This window comes from Nematostella vectensis, chromosome 1, assembly GCF_932526225.1.
Source record: "Nematostella vectensis chromosome 1, jaNemVect1.1, whole genome shotgun sequence".
In the NCBI taxonomy this organism is placed as follows: Eukaryota; Metazoa; Cnidaria; class Anthozoa; order Actiniaria; family Edwardsiidae; genus Nematostella; species Nematostella vectensis.
Window position 1 is genome coordinate 17,717,909 of NC_064034.1, and position 17,519 is coordinate 17,735,427.

At 41.8% G+C, this 17,519-nt stretch overlaps 3 protein-coding genes across 3 annotated transcripts; 2 read left to right on the forward strand and 1 right to left on the reverse strand.

The window, feature by feature from the left end:
• Positions 1-6: 6 nt before the first annotated feature.
• Positions 7-7,855, forward strand: LOC5514389 (probable splicing factor YJU2B). The gene is made up of 8 exons (XM_001634534.3): positions 7-93; positions 164-220; positions 380-459; positions 4,804-4,859; positions 5,288-5,406; positions 5,600-5,684; positions 5,966-6,274; positions 6,566-7,855. The coding sequence occupies exons 1-8, from the start codon at positions 91-93 to the stop codon at positions 7,150-7,152; spliced, it is 1,296 nt and encodes a 431-aa protein (XP_001634584.3). The 5' UTR covers positions 7-90; the 3' UTR covers positions 7,153-7,855.
• A 1,196-nt stretch (positions 7,856-9,051) lies between these two features.
• LOC5514386 lies at positions 9,052-11,326 on the forward strand. Its single transcript, XM_001634535.3, has 2 exons — positions 9,052-9,211; positions 9,450-11,326. The coding sequence occupies exon 2, from the start codon at positions 9,879-9,881 to the stop codon at positions 11,292-11,294; it is 1,416 nt and encodes a 471-aa protein (XP_001634585.2). The 5' UTR covers positions 9,052-9,211; positions 9,450-9,878; the 3' UTR covers positions 11,295-11,326.
• Positions 11,327-12,277: 951 nt separating this feature from the next.
• On the reverse strand, positions 12,278-14,769 carry LOC5514401 (nucleoside-diphosphatase mig-23). The gene is made up of 5 exons (XM_032384014.2): positions 14,640-14,769; positions 14,303-14,362; positions 13,809-14,182; positions 13,557-13,640; positions 12,278-13,184 (listed from the first exon to the last, which is right to left on the reverse strand). The coding sequence occupies exons 3-5, from the start codon at positions 14,175-14,177 to the stop codon at positions 12,384-12,386; spliced, it is 1,254 nt and encodes a 417-aa protein (XP_032239905.2). The 5' UTR covers positions 14,178-14,182; positions 14,303-14,362; positions 14,640-14,769; the 3' UTR covers positions 12,278-12,383.
• Positions 14,770-17,519: the final 2,750 nt, after the last annotated feature.

Below are 17,519 nucleotides of genomic sequence, written 5' to 3' on the forward strand. Positions count from 1 at the left end.
TCCCTGTGGAATACCGAGTAAGACTTGGACTGAGTTACACGACCGCTGACCTAAGTACTGAGTGCTCAGTTAATCGCAGTAAAAACAAAGATGGTGAGCTTGTAGAATTTTGAATTCTATTTTGTGTTTAATTTTCGTTTACCTTATTGCTTTATTCCCGTAGGCTGAAAGGAAGGCTGTGAATAAGTATTATCCCCCGGACTGGGATCCACGAAAGGAGGTGAAATTATATTTTTTAGACTTGGAACCCAGTGGTTAAAGGCACTGTCTCTAACGAGTGACGCTATGCCAACTGCTCACCCCCCTTCCCTCTCTCTTTTAGAAATCTTTGACCCTCCTCTGGATCTTATTTGTATTTGTTATTTACTTGCTTACCTAGGGATCTGTCAACAAACGTGTTGGCCAGCATCCACTCAGAGAAAGAGCAAAAAAGCTGAAACAGGGGATCCTTGTTATACGGTAAGTTTTTTTTTGTACAGCAAGACAATGGTATTTGCTGATAACCAAATCTTTCTTTAGGTGGAAAACCTAACCAAGTAAGAGAGGTAGCCCTGATGAACTTGCCATCAGCCCTCATGCATTCAGTCATTTCCCATTACCAACAACGACAGACTGTGAAATGGAATCTATGGCAAATGACTTGTTATGCTCTTAATAGCTATGTGGGGTGCCCCATCCATACAGGCAGGGCTTACTCATTTATATCTCACAATTTTACCTGGGATAACCATGTAGACTATTATATTAAAAAAAGACAATCATAGACTATACACTTTATGAGTATTGAGGAAATGTGGTCTTCCTTTACAAGATATTTGGTTATATACTGATCTCTAGTAAGATCTGTCCTGCGCCTCAGTGGTATTTGAAAATATGCCTAAATTTCATCAGATTAAAAAGAACATGTTCAAAAGCGTACGCTAGCTATTTTGCTACCAGGGATGTGTTTTAGCTACATACTATGCAATAGAGCCTGTCTACACTCAAGGCACGCAGATCCACTGCATGCACAAAGTTTACATGTGGGCCTGACTCAACAAACCTGTTTTACCAGGTTACCAAAACTATCAAAACTGGCCATGATCACACTTTAAAGTGTGTCCATTTATCACATCTCCATGTAATACAAATAGGTTTTCAGAGCTCATATCAGTTAAATATTTTAATTTATTTATTATTTTTTAAATATTTATATTGTTTTTCAATATCATACAATATACATACATACAAGAAACATGAAACACAAACAATATCATGAGACAAAAGAAGTAAGGTATAGGGAGGGAAGGGTCTACCCATCCTCTTACAGACGACTACTCTCTGTTATGCAAGAGATGGGAAGTTAAATATTTAGATTATCTGTATCGGGTCAGCGGCACCTCCACGGGTTGCCCCACGTTAGAATTTGTCTGTCTGTTTTTGTCCAACGTTCAATTTCAAGTCTATCTTGCGGCCGGCATGTGGCCTATTACATCAGCTAAATGGCAGTCCTTATTCCTGGTGTGTTGGTGGCCCTGTTTTATCATCATCTGGCCTTGTTTCAGTCAAGATCATGGGTTCCCGAATCCGAGTGCTCATGTCCGCCATCTTGGAAATCCGATACGTTCTCTGAGCTCGAGAAGGGTTTATGACAGCGCTACGCTGAAGTCAATTAGGAAAACACAACCCAAGCAACGTATTGATAAAGAACTGTGGCTTCGTTTGAAGGATCTAGGCATTAGAAAACCTTTTAGATCCTCTCGTAAGTCCCGAGTCAACCGTTCGGATGGTCTCCCTGTGCCTGAGACCACAGGTACCCCATCAGTCGATGATGTCGCTGCTGGAACTCTTAAAGCTTCAATTCCTAGTTTGGTTTACAGTAATATCAGATCAATTCAACACAAGATCGATGAGCTTCAAACTGTTGTTAATCTCAATAGACCCCAAATCGTCTGCATCACTGAGTCTTGGCTGCACCCTGACATCCCGGATGCTGCAGTTAACCTCCCCGGGTTTTTGTGCTTCAGGCGCGATAGAACACACACGTCTGGTGGTGGTGTATGCGTTTACGTCGACTCTAACATCTCGTGCACAAGACTGTCTGACTACGAATCACAGGACATCGAATCGATATGGATTGATGCTAGACCACGCAGGCTCCCTCGCAAAATCTCCAGGATATTACTTGGATCTGTATACCACTCCACTAGTTGTGACGAGGTTGAGAACTGTAGGCTCCTAGAACATCTGCAGTCTAATACTGAGAGCTTCCTACGTAATCATCCAGAGGGACTTGTTCTTATCTGCGGTGATTTCAATCCCACAAGTACTCGGTTCAGTGTAGTCGCTACAAAGCGTGCTACGGGTCTCTCTCAGATCGTCAAAGTACTGACCCGTGATACCGGCATCCTCGACTGGTGCCTTACCAACATGCCCAACTCCTTCGCTCCTGTGTGCCAGCTGCCAAAGATTGGAAGATCCGACCACTACACGTTGCTTATAGCGCCTATTCTGAGGTCTCTCAAACCTAGGGCTAAGACAACTATTTGGAAACGTGACCTCCGGCCCAGTAAGATCCGGGACTTTGGCTGTTGGATAACGCAGCAGCGCTGGACCGAAGTATTTGACAAACAGCTGGTCTCTAAAAAATTCCAGGCATTTTCGGATGTTTTGTATATGGCTGTCGATAAGTATCTCCCTCTCAGGAAGATATCGATCTGCAGTAGTGATAAACCGTGGGTATCCAATAAGCTCAAGTACCTTGTTTCCAAACGCCAAAAGGCATTACATCAATTTGGAAATGACTCACCGCAATTCAAAATGTACAGAAACTCTGTTCAGGAAGAGTGCAAAAAAAGCAAAGCCTCTTACTATAAGACCAAAGTCGCCAAACTCAAGAATACCAATGTGAAAAGGTGGTGGAAAGAAGTCAAGGGTCTATCTGGGGACAGCGGGTCTTCACGTGACTGGTCTCAACAGATGTTGTGTGACGACATTCCAACAACCTCTGACCTAGCTACTAGATTTAACAATTTTCTCGGTAGTTTAACTGCGCACTTTGAACCACTCCCGCCTCAAGCACCTGGGACATTTTACCAGGTCCCTGATGATCTGTTGATCGATAATAGGCGTGCGTACCAGGCCCTCCGTCAGGTGAAAACCAACAAGTCATCTGGTCCTGATCCAATTCCAGCTAGGATCTGGAACACCTTTGCAATCGAACTCGCTCCTGTGGTTTGCGATCTATACAATGCGTCGCTCATTCAAGGATACGTCCCTGCTCCACTAAAGCAGTCTGAGATCTCGCCCATCCCCAAGTGCCCCCGCCCTAAAGTAGTCGAAGATGACCTACGGCCGATCGCCTTGACATCACAACTCGCCAAAGTACTGGAAGGGTTTACGCTTCAGCCACTATTCCATCAAGTGCTACATCAACTGGACTGGTTACAGTTTGCAGTCGCTGGGAAGTCTACTACTGAAGCGCTGGTCTATGTGATGCACATAATTTTCGAGGCTCTCGACAAAGGGGACTGCTGGGTCAGACTGTTTTTTTCTGACTTCAGTAAAGGCTTTGATTTAGTGGACCATAACGTTCTAATAGAAGAAATGAGTCACCTAGGTGTCCATGAATGTATCATTCGATGGGTGTCGTCATTTGTATCCAACAGGAGTCAGTATGTTAAGATAAGGGATTCACGCTCCCATGTAATATCACCTAAGGAAGGAATCCCACAGGGCACCAGGCTAGCTCCGTTACTATTTGCAATATTGGTGAATAGGTTAGCGCGCGACTGGCAGTATCACATCAAGTATGTAGATGACGCTACAGTTTTTGAAATTGTTCCAAGAAATTCTCCTAGCTACCTTCCGTTTGTTGCGAATGACATAAATAGCTATGCCCTTGCACGCAATATGCGCCTTAATGCCAAGAAATGCAAAGAAATGGCCATGTGCTTCCTTACTTATAATTCTACTGAGCTTGCTCCTATGCTCATAAATGGTTGTGTTATTGAGCGCGTGGATTGCTATAAGTTGCTTGGTGTCCACATCACCAGTGACCTCTCGTGGAATACTCACTGTGATGCTATCGTGAAGAAGGCCACCAAGCGTTTGTATGCAATCCGTGCGCTCAAGAAAAGCGGTCTATCATCAAACGACCTAATTCAAGTATACTGTAGCACAATGAGACCTGTGCTTGAATATGCCTCGCCTGTCTGGTCGGCATTGCCAGAGTACTTGGTAGAGTTAGTGGAATCGGTCCAAAAAAAGTGCTGCGCATAGTGTTTCCAAACCTCTCTTACCATGAGGCATTATCACACGCTAGATTGGAAACACTATGCCAGCGTAGAGAAACGGCATGCATCGCTCTCGTGGCAAAGGCCAAACGCGGAGGCCCCCTTAAACGCTTAATTCCTATTCCTGTAGCAACGCACCATGGGTATGGTTTACGGTCCGGTACGGCGTCTGTTGTCCCCATCTGCGGCCGTACGAATAGGCTCAACAATTTCTGTACTTATCGTTATCAACAAGTTATGTAAATGTAAGGATGTATTATATATACACTGGCTGCCCTGTAATTCAGCTTTCGCTGCAATAGGGTTAATAAACACATTATCTCATTATCTCTTATCTCGTTAATATTTGTAATGTAAGTACACTTTTTATTTTATGTTGTGCACCTACCTGTAATTCAGTGTTAAAACTGTGAATGGCCTGAATAAACTACATGTTGTTATATATGTTACTACTATCTAGTAGAATTTTACCAGACATTACCAAGCTTATACATGTCACATTATCCAAAATGCGTCTCTTATCCCACAGGTTTGAGCTTCCATACAATATCTGGTGTGGCGGCTGTGGTAACCATGTTGGGATGGGTAAGTATTTCGTAATCTGTTTTGCTGTTATGCAGCTGTAGTGAAAGGGGCACTTGCCTAGTTGAAAAGTGATTCAGTGTTACTTTAGAAAGCTTGAAAACGTTCAGAATAATGCAAAATAAAATATAAACTATCAGGTTTATATTTATGATCTTTGCTCTTTCAGATGAGATTTGAGTGGCCCCTCTAGCGATGCCGCCCCCCCCCCCCCCTCCTGCCATTAGCAGCCTACGTCTGCTCAAATGAACAAATAAATGTTGGGACTAAAAGCTAAGGGGAGGCAGCTTAATTGTCAAACATATCCTCTGCTGAAAAACCTGGCTATGTGCCAAGGGAGACAGCATCTTTAAACCAATTAGAGTTTTGGCAAAATTGTAGAAGAATAAAGTGATAAAATTGTATGTTATTGTTTGATTACTCTTTTTCAGGTGTGCGATATAACGCTGAGAAAAAGAAAGTGGGAAACTACTACTCAACGCCCATTTACAGATTCAGAATGAAATGTCATCTTTGTGATAATTACTTCGAAATAGAAACAGACCCTAAGGTTAGTCTTCACTTGAATTGCTGTTTCAGATGTTTTGCAAGCCCTTTATCAATTCAGAACAAATTGATAAAGGTAACAATTCAAAACTGCAAAATCTAATCTTTAGAAAATATGGTTATGTATCAATTAAAAGTCAACTGTATTCATAAACTTTATCACTTATCTGTTAATGATCTCTATTTGCTTTAATCAGAATTGTGAATATAACATAGTTAGTGGTGCAAGAAGAAAAGAGGAGAGATGGGAGCCTTCTGCGACAGAGACAGTGGAAATGACAGGTAATAAAGAATAAGACTTGGTTTTATTTTTACTGAATTACTGAACATATTTCTAAAATGAAAAGTAAGGAAATTTGCTGCAAGACCTTCAAGGATTTTATAAGGCTTGAAAATGTATAATATTTTTTGGCCTCTCCTATTAATAAAAAGCCAGCAAGCCTTGTGTGGTCATTCCAGCTCTGTGCCTTACTATATATATGTGTCATTGATATATTGATTTAATGTATACAGTATTATCCAACAAAGCATTATTTATTGTTTGTCTTATGTATTTATCAAAGATCATGAGGATAAGAAAAGAATGGCCATTGATGCCATGTTTAAGCTTGAGCATGGAGTAGAAGATGCTCAAAAATCAAAGAAGGCAGCCCCAGTTCTCCACCAGTTACAGGAAGTGCAGAGTGTCTGGAAAGATGATTATGCAGCTAACCAGATTCTCAGAAAAAAGTTCCGAGAAGAGAAGAAAGACATAAAGGCCCAGAAGGATGCAGATGCTGAACTAGCACAGCGTGGCTCCTTGGACATATCACTCGTACCTGAGAGACTAGAGGACATAGAGCAAGCCAGGAGAATGAGATATCACAATGAAGGTAGCTAAATATTTTCATTCAATGAAATTCATTTAGTTGACAATAGACGATAAAGAGCAAGCCAGGAGAATGAGATATCACAATGAAGGAAGCGCCTAAATATTTTCATTCAATGGAATTCATTTAGTTGACAATAGACGATAAAGAGCTAGCCATGGAAATGAAATAGCTCAGTGATAGTCTTGTCTAAATATTGTCATTCATTGGAATTCATATATTTATTATTGAAGAATACAGACTCATCCCTGGCTGGATTTTGGATGCCCAACTGATTTGATGTGTTTGTTTTAGGCTATGAAGGTCACCGCAGAAGAAAAATAATGGAGATCAAATCAAAGCCGTTCTTATCCAACCAAAGTACTGATACAAACAAGCCATCCCTGATGGAGAAGAGGAGACAAATAGACTCTGCATTTCTGTCACCGCGCAAGGAAAAGACAAAAGCTCTGAATAAACTTGGCATCGTGGTGAAACCAAGAACACCCTCCCTTGACTCTAACGGGGAGGAAACTTGTACAAGTACAAATGCATTAAACGGTGAACAGCGTTTAGTGGATACCACGAACACAAATCACGACACTGAAACGACTGATAGACAAGAAGAAAGAAACCCTAATTACAAATCTCATAAGAATACGGACAATACTCAGGGAGATTTCGAGAAAGTGGTAGGAAATGAGCTGTTGTCTCCAGCTCGTTCTGGGCCTAAGTCTTCCGGTATTAGACTGTCAGTTGGAGAGACTGGGCCTGAGATATATGAAGGCAATATTGATGTAACTACGAGGGACATAGATTGTTCAAGCTTTTCTCGCAAGGCTGTGTTAGGACTGATATATTCGGACTCGAGTGAAAGTGCAGACGATAGTGATGATAGCTAGTGGTCTGTACTAGGGCTTGAAGAGTCCTTCAGTTTTTTTTATTACATTTTGGAAGACCAACTGGGTGAACAAATCTCGAAATAAAGTTTAATCTACACGAGCAATTTTTAGCTGACAATTATATAATTGACCGTATATATTCGCCAGCAAATAGTTGTCGGTATGCAGTGAGAGAGACTGGAAAGTAATGTTGTGACGTCCAATAGTTGTCAATCTTTACTTGTTGGCGTCTACACAAGCAATTTTCAATGCGTGACAATTTTTTATTCCCGAGAAAAAGCAAATCTGCTAGCTTTTGAACAACTTATAATGGCCACATAAAAATTGCTGACTTTGAACAATTAACACGGGCAAATGAACAAATAATTGCTGGCCTAGCTACACGACAAACTATAGTTGTTAATTGTCAGCTAAAAAAATACTCGTATAGACGGGGCTTGGCACTCTAAATAGAACAAAATATCAAATATATATACTCCTTTTACCAAATTAGGTATATAAAATGGATGATAAAATTGAGGCTGACAGCAGGTGATTAAATTGTAGAACCTCGATAAGTCGAACTAAGTAGGAAAACAAAAATCAATCAACGGGTTTCATTAAAAAACTCATTGCGCGCGTGATGGGATCTGCATGAAAAGATTAATTTATTGATATAATATATCAAAATAAACATAAATAAAAATCAATATCGAACTGCCAATTTGAGATGTAACGAGATGAAAAGCTATACGTAACCGGATAAACTATAAATATAGGGAGATGAAAAATATTTAGAGTGACCGGTGAGTAGTTAACCGCTTTATGAGTTCGATTGATCCGAGTAAAAAATAAAAATTAGATCAAAATGAAAAAGAAAACGATATTCGAGGATTTCAAATTATCCGAGTTTGTTAGTTTTTTGTAAATTAGCGAAAGACAATGACGGGATTGCAGTTTAAGCGGCGCGTATTACACCAACCATCTTATCGTCATCGCCACTCATTTATAGAGCGTCTTAACCTGTACACACACTGAAAGCCAGGGCCGTAGCCATTGTGAGGCAAGTGAGGCAATCGCCTCGGCAAAATTTTGATGTTTAGTGTTTCACAGTTGAAAAGTATGAGGTAAAACAGCTGCTTTTGTTTTGCTTTATTAACAAGTGACAAGTTTTGCCTCGGTAAAATTTTGAGTTTAGTGTTTCACAGTTGAAAAGTATGAGGTTAAACAGCTGCTTTTGTTTTGCTTTATTAACAAGTGACAAGTTTTGCCTCGGTAAAATTTTGATGTTTAGTGTTTCACAGTTGAAAAGTATGAGGTAAAACAGCTGCTTTTGTTTTGCTTTATTAACAAGTGACAAGTTTTGAAAATTTTGAGTTTAGTGTTTCACAGTTGAAAAGTATGAGGTAAAACAGCTGCTTTTGTTTTGATTTATTAACTAGTGACAAGTTTTGCCTCGGTAAAATTTTAATTCTGGTAACAGGCCTGAAAGCGAGAGATAAATGACTCAAAGACTTTGTTAGTTTTGTGAGCACAAAAGGTGTACTTATTTTTCTTGGGTGTTCATGCCTGGGGTTTCTGGGTGACATTTTCACACAAGGGAAAGTTTCAGTAAAATTACTTGACATTCCAGTAGGCAGTAATTTCGAAAGGAGGCCAGAAACCGAATTTGCAGCTTCGGGTTATATTCTACTATCTCGAAAATAAGACGTTTGCTGTAAGATACGCTAACGACAAACAAAATAAGAAGTCAACATACATAAAGTTCAAAGCGGCGGTACTTGAATGGCTAAATGGAAGCAATTATGTTTGATTACTCTCGGGTGATATTAAAGAGAGCTTAACGCAAACAATCCCTTGATAAAACTCCAGGATTAATGAGTATTGTTAATGGCACTTCTACAATGCATATTTATGCTACTATTGTCAGCTTGAAAAATATGGAAAAATAACGCTTCATGCTAGAAGTAGCGCGAAGCCTTCGCAGTCACGAATAATTGTGCTCCGTGCATGGTCAAAAAGTTGGTGTGCTTGAAAGTTGTCCAAGAGATTTCTTGATCAGTATTTCATGCAATATTTGGTGAGTAAGATAAATGTACTGTAAGCCTTCGTCATATGTTGCAAGATCTACTTAGTAGGCGAAATTAGTTTCCAAATTGAGAAATTATCGAGGTGTTTAACGAACATGGCGTTTTCACAAGGTTTTCCCGTGAGTGACTAAGCCATGCCATGGAAATAGCTACAACTTCTAAATTAGTTATCTAAATTTGAAGAGGCTTAACCAAGAGGTGCTTACTAAAAGAATGTTTTCAATGCAGGTGACGCATCAAATATGAACAGCTCAACGCGATGTACTCTAAGAAAAGAAAGATATAAAGCTGGGGTTGTCATCGACGATCAAGGGCGTTAGGATTTATCCAAGGACAGAATTCGCGTGCACCGCTGACGACCGACCAAAAATCCAGCTGAGTCTGAAATACCAAGGTTGTTCTAAACTTGGAACTGACATTCCAAGACAAGTCTTGTCCGTTAAAGCAAGGTTTCCTTAGTGCTCACTAAAGGTTAACCATTATTTCAAAACAAGTTGTGCTTTGGATATCGACGAGTTTGCGCTTGTTCCAGAACGCAACCTTTTCCTCCCCCAAGAGGCTTTGAAATGTTTAAATTTCCTTACGTACCATTTCTCTCAGAGTGATCAATTTGAGTATTCGTACGACGCATTCAAGCCCAGTGTTAAGAAAACGGAAATGGCTTATTTTGATAGAAGTGCAGAGGATATCGTGATAACACCAACACGGCTATTCTTCCTTGACTCTGGACCTGAGTGCACAAACGATAAAAAGTCAGAGCCGCTCAAGGACGACGTACAAGAGGCTGCTATTATTGAGCAAGAAGAGATGTTTTTCATCGAGGATGTCACATACATTAGTACTGAGCTGTCGGCACCGTGTTGCAGACTAGAGGGGGCGGGGTGTGGCCAACCAGAGGGGTATGGGGTACACACCTCCGCACTGCCTACCAAGGAGAAAGAAAAGCCAAAACGGAGCATAGTGGACAGTGATTGCGGCGCAGCATCTAGCTGGGTGGACAGAATAAAGCTATCTCCTAAACTTGGACGTAAAAAGTTCCACCAGTCTGTACACCAAGAGGTGAAGGATCCTGCGGAGATTGGCTCTCAAAAGATCAAACACAAGCCTAAAAGATCAAATTCACTTTTTCCCTCGTCTAGTAATACTATTGACATATTCTCTGGGATGAAGGCTAAGGAGGCAAAGAAACCAAAACGACCAAAGCAAAGAGTGTTGAAGAAACAGAAAAGCATGGAGTTTGAAAATTGTGGCGGAACGCAGAAGAATATTGCAGAATCGCTACCATTGACCGAGAAAGGCGGGGAAATCGTCTCAGCTTTCAACTCGTCTAACACAGGAGTACCGTCAATACGCCTGCGAAGAGCCTCCAATCCGCCCATAACCGCGTTGATTGGGAACCAAGACCCAACTCGGCATGCGCCTGAACTATCAGAGGCCAAACAGATCAAATCGAGCACGCTACGAAAGCGGCTAAAAAACTTTAAGCTTCCCAGCTTTGGAAACAAAAGCTCATCAGATCAGATTTTTGGAGTCAGCGGTAGCGCTGTTTCAACAGGTTTTCTCACGCCACAGACAAACCGCAAACTTCTCCCTGTGAGTAGAACTTTCCTCGAAACGAGGCGATCCTCGGCACCAGACCTCGCGAGGTCAAACAAGGAACCACTCTTCATGCAACTTAAATCCCGCGCGATAAAGATGGACAATAATAATAATATAGTTTGGTATAATGATCCAATAACACATCCATTAGATTTAGAAGACGCAGAAATACGGAGTATAGCCAGAAAGATTCTCCGGGAAAATCTGGAACCATTGCGTTTCTATGATGGAAAGGAATGCGATGCTCTTGGTAAGAAGATCAGTAAACTCATCATAGATAACGTTCATATCTTGAAAGCTGGTTCAACTCAATACAAGTTTGCGTGCCTCGTGTACATAGCGGCAGTCAGGGGAGACGGGGTGAAGGCGACTTTTTGTTCGCTCTGGTCCCCCGCGGAGGACAATTTCGTAGTTGTTGATTATCGTGGAAAGCTTCTATATGGTATTGCGACTGTGATTGTAACTCCGGCTTAGGGTATGCTATGAGAAACGTGTTTTTCATGTCACGTTTGTGTTTTGAAAGTCCCTTATGGTCCTATGTTGCCGCTTCATGCCTCACGCATCACCTATGATTCCCAATGAGAAGATATCCAAGATATTCACCGTGTCTAGGCTTTAATGCTCGTGACAAACAAAGCCTGTGATACTGCCCTTTCACTGCTCTTTGGTCCTCCTCAATTGAGCAGATAGAAGTAATTATGCGCCAGTGCGCGGAGCACGCCGGGTTATTCAAGGGGGTGCGCAGAGTATGCTGGAATGTAGGCGTGAGGTGCGCGAAGCACGCCGGGTTATTGAAGGGGGTCGCAGAGTATGCTGGAATGTTGGCGTGAGGTGCGCGAAGAACGCCAATTATTACAGGATGGTGCGCAGAATATTCTGGGATTTTGGTGTAAAGTGCACGGACCAGACTCGGTTAATGAAGAAGGAGTATGTGCGCAGAGTATGCTGGTATGTTTATGTGAAGTGCGCGGAGCATACCGGGTTATTGAAGAAGGGTGCCCAGAGTATGCTGGGATGTTTATGTGAAGTGCGCGGAGCATGCCGAGTTATTGAAGAAGGGTGCGCAGAGTATGCTGGGATGTTTATGTGAAGCGCGCGGACCATGCCGAGTTATTGAAGAAGGGTGCGCAGAGTATGCTGGGATGTTTATGTGAAGTGCGCGGAGCACGCCGGGTTATTGAGATAGGTGCGCAGAGTATGCTGGGATATTGGTGTAGAGTTCGCGGAGCATGCTGGGGAGAGTGCGCAAGGTGTGCTGGGTTGTTTGGGAAAGGTTCGCGGAGCACGCTGGGGAGAGTGCGCAGGGTGTGCTGGGTTATTTTTGAAAAGTTCGTTGAACGGGCTAATTATTTTAGGGAGGCGTCTAGAACTAGCTGTAAAATAGAACGCTGTGGTGTTTACGGGTTACGAGGATGCGGGGGGTAAGGGTGTAATACTAAATGAGAACTCTAAACTTATTTGAATGAAATACAAGTAATTATATTCTCATCCGTTACCGATATCACAATCATTTACAATTACCCATGAGATACCCATAAAATCAAAAGGGCTTCTTTGTGTTGATCAAAGAGCGTTCAGCGCTATAAGAGTTGCCCCTAGAGCCCAGTTCAGGTCGAAGCCGTGAATGCTGTCGCCGTTGTAGAGCTCGAATGAATCGTCGACGCGATATCCATCGGTGAGCATGCTGTATATGAAGTTCAACTGGAAGCACTGATAAGGCGTGTAAGGGTTGTTGAGCTCGACTACAGTCAGGGGGCGAGAACACCAGTTGACTAAGACATCTTTAATATTCTCCAGAGAGACTCTTTGCCCATTCGTCGACACGACCCCGGTATCCCGCAAAGCGTAGGTGAACACGCTAAAGCTATAGAACTTGCCTTGAAGACGTGGCTGTAGTTTGAACGGACACCTTGTGGTGTCGCCGTCACGACAGAAGAACACTTTCTTGATAAGGGAGCGGCATTCTGAACTAGTAGCGCGATGGAATCCGCCCTTCGTAAAGTACACCCTGCCATCAACTGCCACCATCTTCTGGAAGTTGGAGTTGAAACAGGGATTCACAAACTCACTTGGGGCATTGGGGTCCTTTTTCAACATTTCATTCACAAGAAACCGGTTAAGTTTCTTGCGAGCCTCGGACTCGCCGTATCCCAGGTAGCTGTGCGCGTAAAGCTGGCGTGTCCCGTGCCGGAGGTTAAGAATTGCAGTGTGAAGTTGATTGACGGGAACCTCGAAGGCGTTCTGACTGGAAGCTCCTCCCATCTCGAGTGCGCCATACTCGGTGCTGGACTCCCCGGTGAGTACACCCATGAGGAAGTTCACCGTCACCCAGTCATAAATCGCCTCGTCTTTTCCGCTTATTACCTGTAGATCATGCGAGACGGTTATTGGATCTGTGACTGAGTCAAATTAAAAACGCATTAGCCCCCAACAAGAGGCCCCCAGAGTACCCAGAGAGGAGAATTACGAGTACGGGACGTGGACAAGACTCTATTTCAGCCGGCGGGACGTGGACAAGACTCTATCTTCACGCCGGCCTGCGATCTACTGCCATAGATGGCTATCTCCTTCCCAGTTATTTACGCCGGCTTTCCTCTGCCTTAGACGTGCCGCCCCGTGACATGTCATCCGCTGCCCCCTCGGCTATCTAATTCTGTAGACATGCCATCGCCTGACTGACGTCTTATCGCCAGCTATCTACGACCATCGATGTTCAATTTGCAAATCTTACCGTACCTTAATGTTGCCCGTCTGGAAGAGAAATGGCGACTTGCTGGAGTTGGACAGCATTTGCTCCACCGCACGGATAACAGCTGCTCTCTGTCAATTCAAAATCTTGGCGTATTATTTGAAAAATCACCAAAGGAAAGGTGGTATTTATATTTTTTTATGGATTTAGGTATATGGAGTATTTTTGCCACACACCCCATACTTTTAAGCTTTTGTGTTTGAAAAAGCTCATTAAAATGGATATATGAATACACTTGCCTTATTATCCGGGAGGAGGCGCATGCCTGCAGTCGCGAACACGTACACGGGAGCCTGGGACTGGTACTGAGAAGGGACCGCATTGATAGCGGCGTCAATCAGCGGCTGCAAATAGGGACCGACTCCAGAGGGGCTATCCCCAAAAAAGCTCAGTCCAGGCGTAGCTTTGTTCGGTTTAGGAACTTTTATCTGCGAGACGTCACTGATGCGAAGAGAGTGGACCGTCTGCAGCTTGTAGACCTTGCAGCGAGTGCCACTTGAGCCTGCGTCAAACATGACTGCGTACTTGACCGTGGAAATTGTGCGCGCGCTCACCAGATCGAGGGTCAGCCCCAAGGCGAGAAGGCAAGCTAACCACGTGACCTTCATTTCACCTGTAAGCAACCGAGAGAGTAGCGAAACAATTGATGTTAATTGATTTTTTAAATAATCCTCTCACTTCAAAAATACAATAAGTCTTTTTAAGAGTAGGGTGTACCAAATGATTGTCATACTTAGCCTTCTCTTGCTATATCCTCAACTGGCCTTCTGCTTTTTTGCTTTCTTAAAAAATACTGCAAAGGATGTAGAAGGAGCAGGCGTTACTTAAAACCAAGTCTAGCTCAATATTTCTTCCTAACTACAGCTTTCGCTGAGGAAGAGGCATGTTTTAAAATGATGATATGCTTTTGCTACCCCAAAATCTTAAATATCTCAAAATGTCGAGGGAAATGAAAGCCGAAAGATCCGCGCTTGTTGATCCCACTCGGTGAATTGATACATTTTAGAGAATCTTGGCATTCCCCTGGAGCCTTTAGAGGCTGTTTACTTGTGAACAAAGAGCTAGCGTACCTGTTTCCTGTCGTGTTTGGCAGTATGGATGTACACGCTGTGAGAAGTTGCCCTGATATAGATGGATGGACCAATAGGGACAACGCAACTCGATCAGCCTCTATTCATTCGAGCCGAATCGCCTGCGGATAACTATGTCATATTTTGAGTTCAATTCAATGTTATTTACTCAATAAAACACACATAAAAACGCTAATCAAGATAAAATCTCCCGACATCTTAGACCACACGTTGATATTTTTTCAAGTGTGAGATCTTTGAGAAAATCGCAATATTCGACAATCCAAATTATTAATTTGAGTATCTCTTCGATAAATAGCGGTACGTAAAAAAAATCTAACAAATGAAGAAAGATAAAGAATGTACTTTGAAAAAGGACCAAAGATTGTAACGATAATCAAGAAAAAAAAAAGAAGCGTTTTTCGTCACGTATTTTGATACGTTATTAGAATATACTAGTTACCCGTGAAAAATTCACGTATAAAATTCATAAAAGGCATTAAAGCCACTAAAATGTTATATGCTACGCTTTAAAAACTACGCCTAAAATATTTTAGTAAAGCCATATTTACGAAGAAAACATGGACCGATAGGATATCACAACTAAATCTAACAACAAATGGAAGTTGAAAGTGGTTTAGAATCAGGTTTTATTATAGTTTGATCTAATATTTAAGTATTTAATCGATATTATCTTGGAAGTTTTAAAACCTTTCTGAAATTATTGTTTTCAAAATGCGTGCGCTTCGTGTCGTGCAAGACGCAAACAAAAGTCTTCAAAAAGTGATTTCCTGTCAACATTGTGCTTTATTAATTTTTTCGCCTGAACCTTAATTGTGATTTGTTTGAAAACCACGAAGTTCTGGACGTCAATGGTGCTTTTGGCTGTGAGTTAGAAATACTTTTTGGGTCTCTGTGGAGAGCCCGTTAAGAAAAATCGTTGAATTGCAGCTTCTTTTCGCCTTCTCATTTCAAAGTGGAAACCATTCCCTGTACCCCCTTTTAGCTAGTGATTGTAATTCGTGTGGATCTTGAGTTTTCTAGTTCCTGCTTTTCTCCGTGAGAGATGCCACACACTTTTTCCTTAGCGTATTTATAGATACTGCAAGTCATCGTACATTTTTTCCATATTTTTTAATATGTGAAAGGTAAAATTTACAATTTTTCACTATTTTTTTCCAGTTTACCATTTATATCATTCCAGTCATTTTGCGTGGGTAGGACTGGAAACACGATCACCTTGCGCAATAAAAAAAATAAATATCTACTCCCTTTACAATGGACACAACACGATAAAATCACTAGCAAAATCTTGTTACGTCAAGCTCATCATGATATTGGTCAACGTATAGAAAAAGGGAGAATAGGAAACTGGGGAAAATCAGAGCGTTTTACCTCTGATCTTGAGTAAGTAAAAATGCTAAATGCTCTCTCCTCGACAACACAAACCATCAAGAAAACACAAACCGAGGTGCAAATTTTATACGTTAAGCCTAGTTAACCGCACCGTTATCGTTGTTTTCAATATTTGAAGACAAATTATATGAAGAAATTTCGAAATAACCATCTGAAAACAAACTTTTTGAATAAATTCGCTAAATTATATCGAAAATGTCTCAATAGCTCCCACAACTTGAAATTTTCCTAGGATGACAAAAAAGCCTATTAGAGACACTTATAGCAAGAGTGGGTCGGCTTTTTCTTTATCCGGCCCTACAGTGCAAACAACGGGTCACGAACAAATCCTAGTACACAGGCTGATAAACACAGCACATCCTCAAAATATTAGCGATAGTTTAAGGGTGTATTATCAGGGGCGGATCTAGCATTTCGGGGGGGGGGGGGGTGGCTCAGTGACAAAGGGGATAGGTATTTTTTTTGTTACATATGCATATGGTTTACACCCCCTGAACCCTCCCCCTAGATCCGCCACTGTTATATACCCTGAGGGGGAGGATAGATTTTTACTCAGGACAAATTTTCAGAGCCCCCCTTTGGTGAAAAAAAAAAACGGTCCCCCCCTCTAACAAGCCCTAGGATTAGAGTAGAACTCATAAAAAAATTCAGATCCCATTCGAATATCTTTCCTCAGGGTATTTAATGAGTACTCCCTTATAGAGTTATTTCAATCACAATTTTATTAGGCACGGCTTAATAGTCAATTAGACATTAGCATGGGGGCGAATGGTGGAAAGTTGTTTGGGCGGGCTATGGTAGGGAGGTGTTTAATCATTGACAAAGGAATAGGAGCGAAGCAGAAAAGGGGATATATAACAGGATAAGGTGATCACGTTAAATTCTGATTAGTAAGCGTTTCTCTAACAGTAGAAGCCAAACTCAGATTAATTAAATTTGATAACCCAAATTCCTGTTTTTCCGTTTGTTTTTAAGCTGAGAAGGAGGGAAGAGGGGAGAGAGGGGGGCGTTGAAAATAGAGGGGGGGCGTTTGTTCGAGGGGGCGTTCATTACAAACTTGTAAGCTTGGGGGGGGGGGGCGTTCATTAGATAGGAGGCGTTCTTTAGATGGAAGCCGTTTATTAGATCATTTAGGGTAAGCAAGAAATGGGCGAGTCATTTGGTAGCAAATGAGGGGTCGGTAGCGTTTATATGTCTATGCATGCTGCAAAAGGAGTATTTGGTTAATCCAGCAAAAATATTCTGGGCACATGCCCATTATTTTTCTCATTATTCTTCAATTTTATTCAAATATAAATTATAAAGAATACATTTTTGATGGTACAACTTCCTTTTATCTTTATATCCGTAATTTTCTTAGTACATAATTGAAGCCAATGTGTCTACGGATGCTAATGTGCTTTTCAAGTTATAGGCTACAGAGGTACTGAAGAAGCGTGGATCGTTTGCACGAGGAGTGTCGAT

Coding starts and splice junctions, on each gene's coding strand:
- LOC5514389 (XM_001634534.3), top strand. Junction 221..379: donor ACTGGGATCCACGAAAGGAG/GTGAAATTATAT, acceptor TTGCTTACCTAG/GGATCTGTCAACAAACGTGT. Junction 5,685..5,965: donor AGAGACAGTGGAAATGACAG/GTAATAAAGAAT, acceptor TATTTATCAAAG/ATCATGAGGATAAGAAAAGA.
- LOC5514386 (XM_001634535.3), top strand. CDS start 9,879: ATGGCTTATTTTGATAGAAGTGCAGAGGATATCGTGATAACACCAACA.
- LOC5514401 (XM_032384014.2), bottom strand. CDS start 14,177: ATGAAGGTCACGTGGTTAGCTTGCCTTCTCGCCTTGGGGCTGACCCTC. Junction 13,641..13,808: donor GCCTCCTCCCGGATAATAAG/GCAAGTGTATTC, acceptor TTGAATTGACAG/AGAGCAGCTGTTATCCGTGC. Junction 13,185..13,556: donor TCCAGACGGGCAACATTAAG/GTACGGTAAGAT, acceptor CATGATCTACAG/GTAATAAGCGGAAAAGACGA.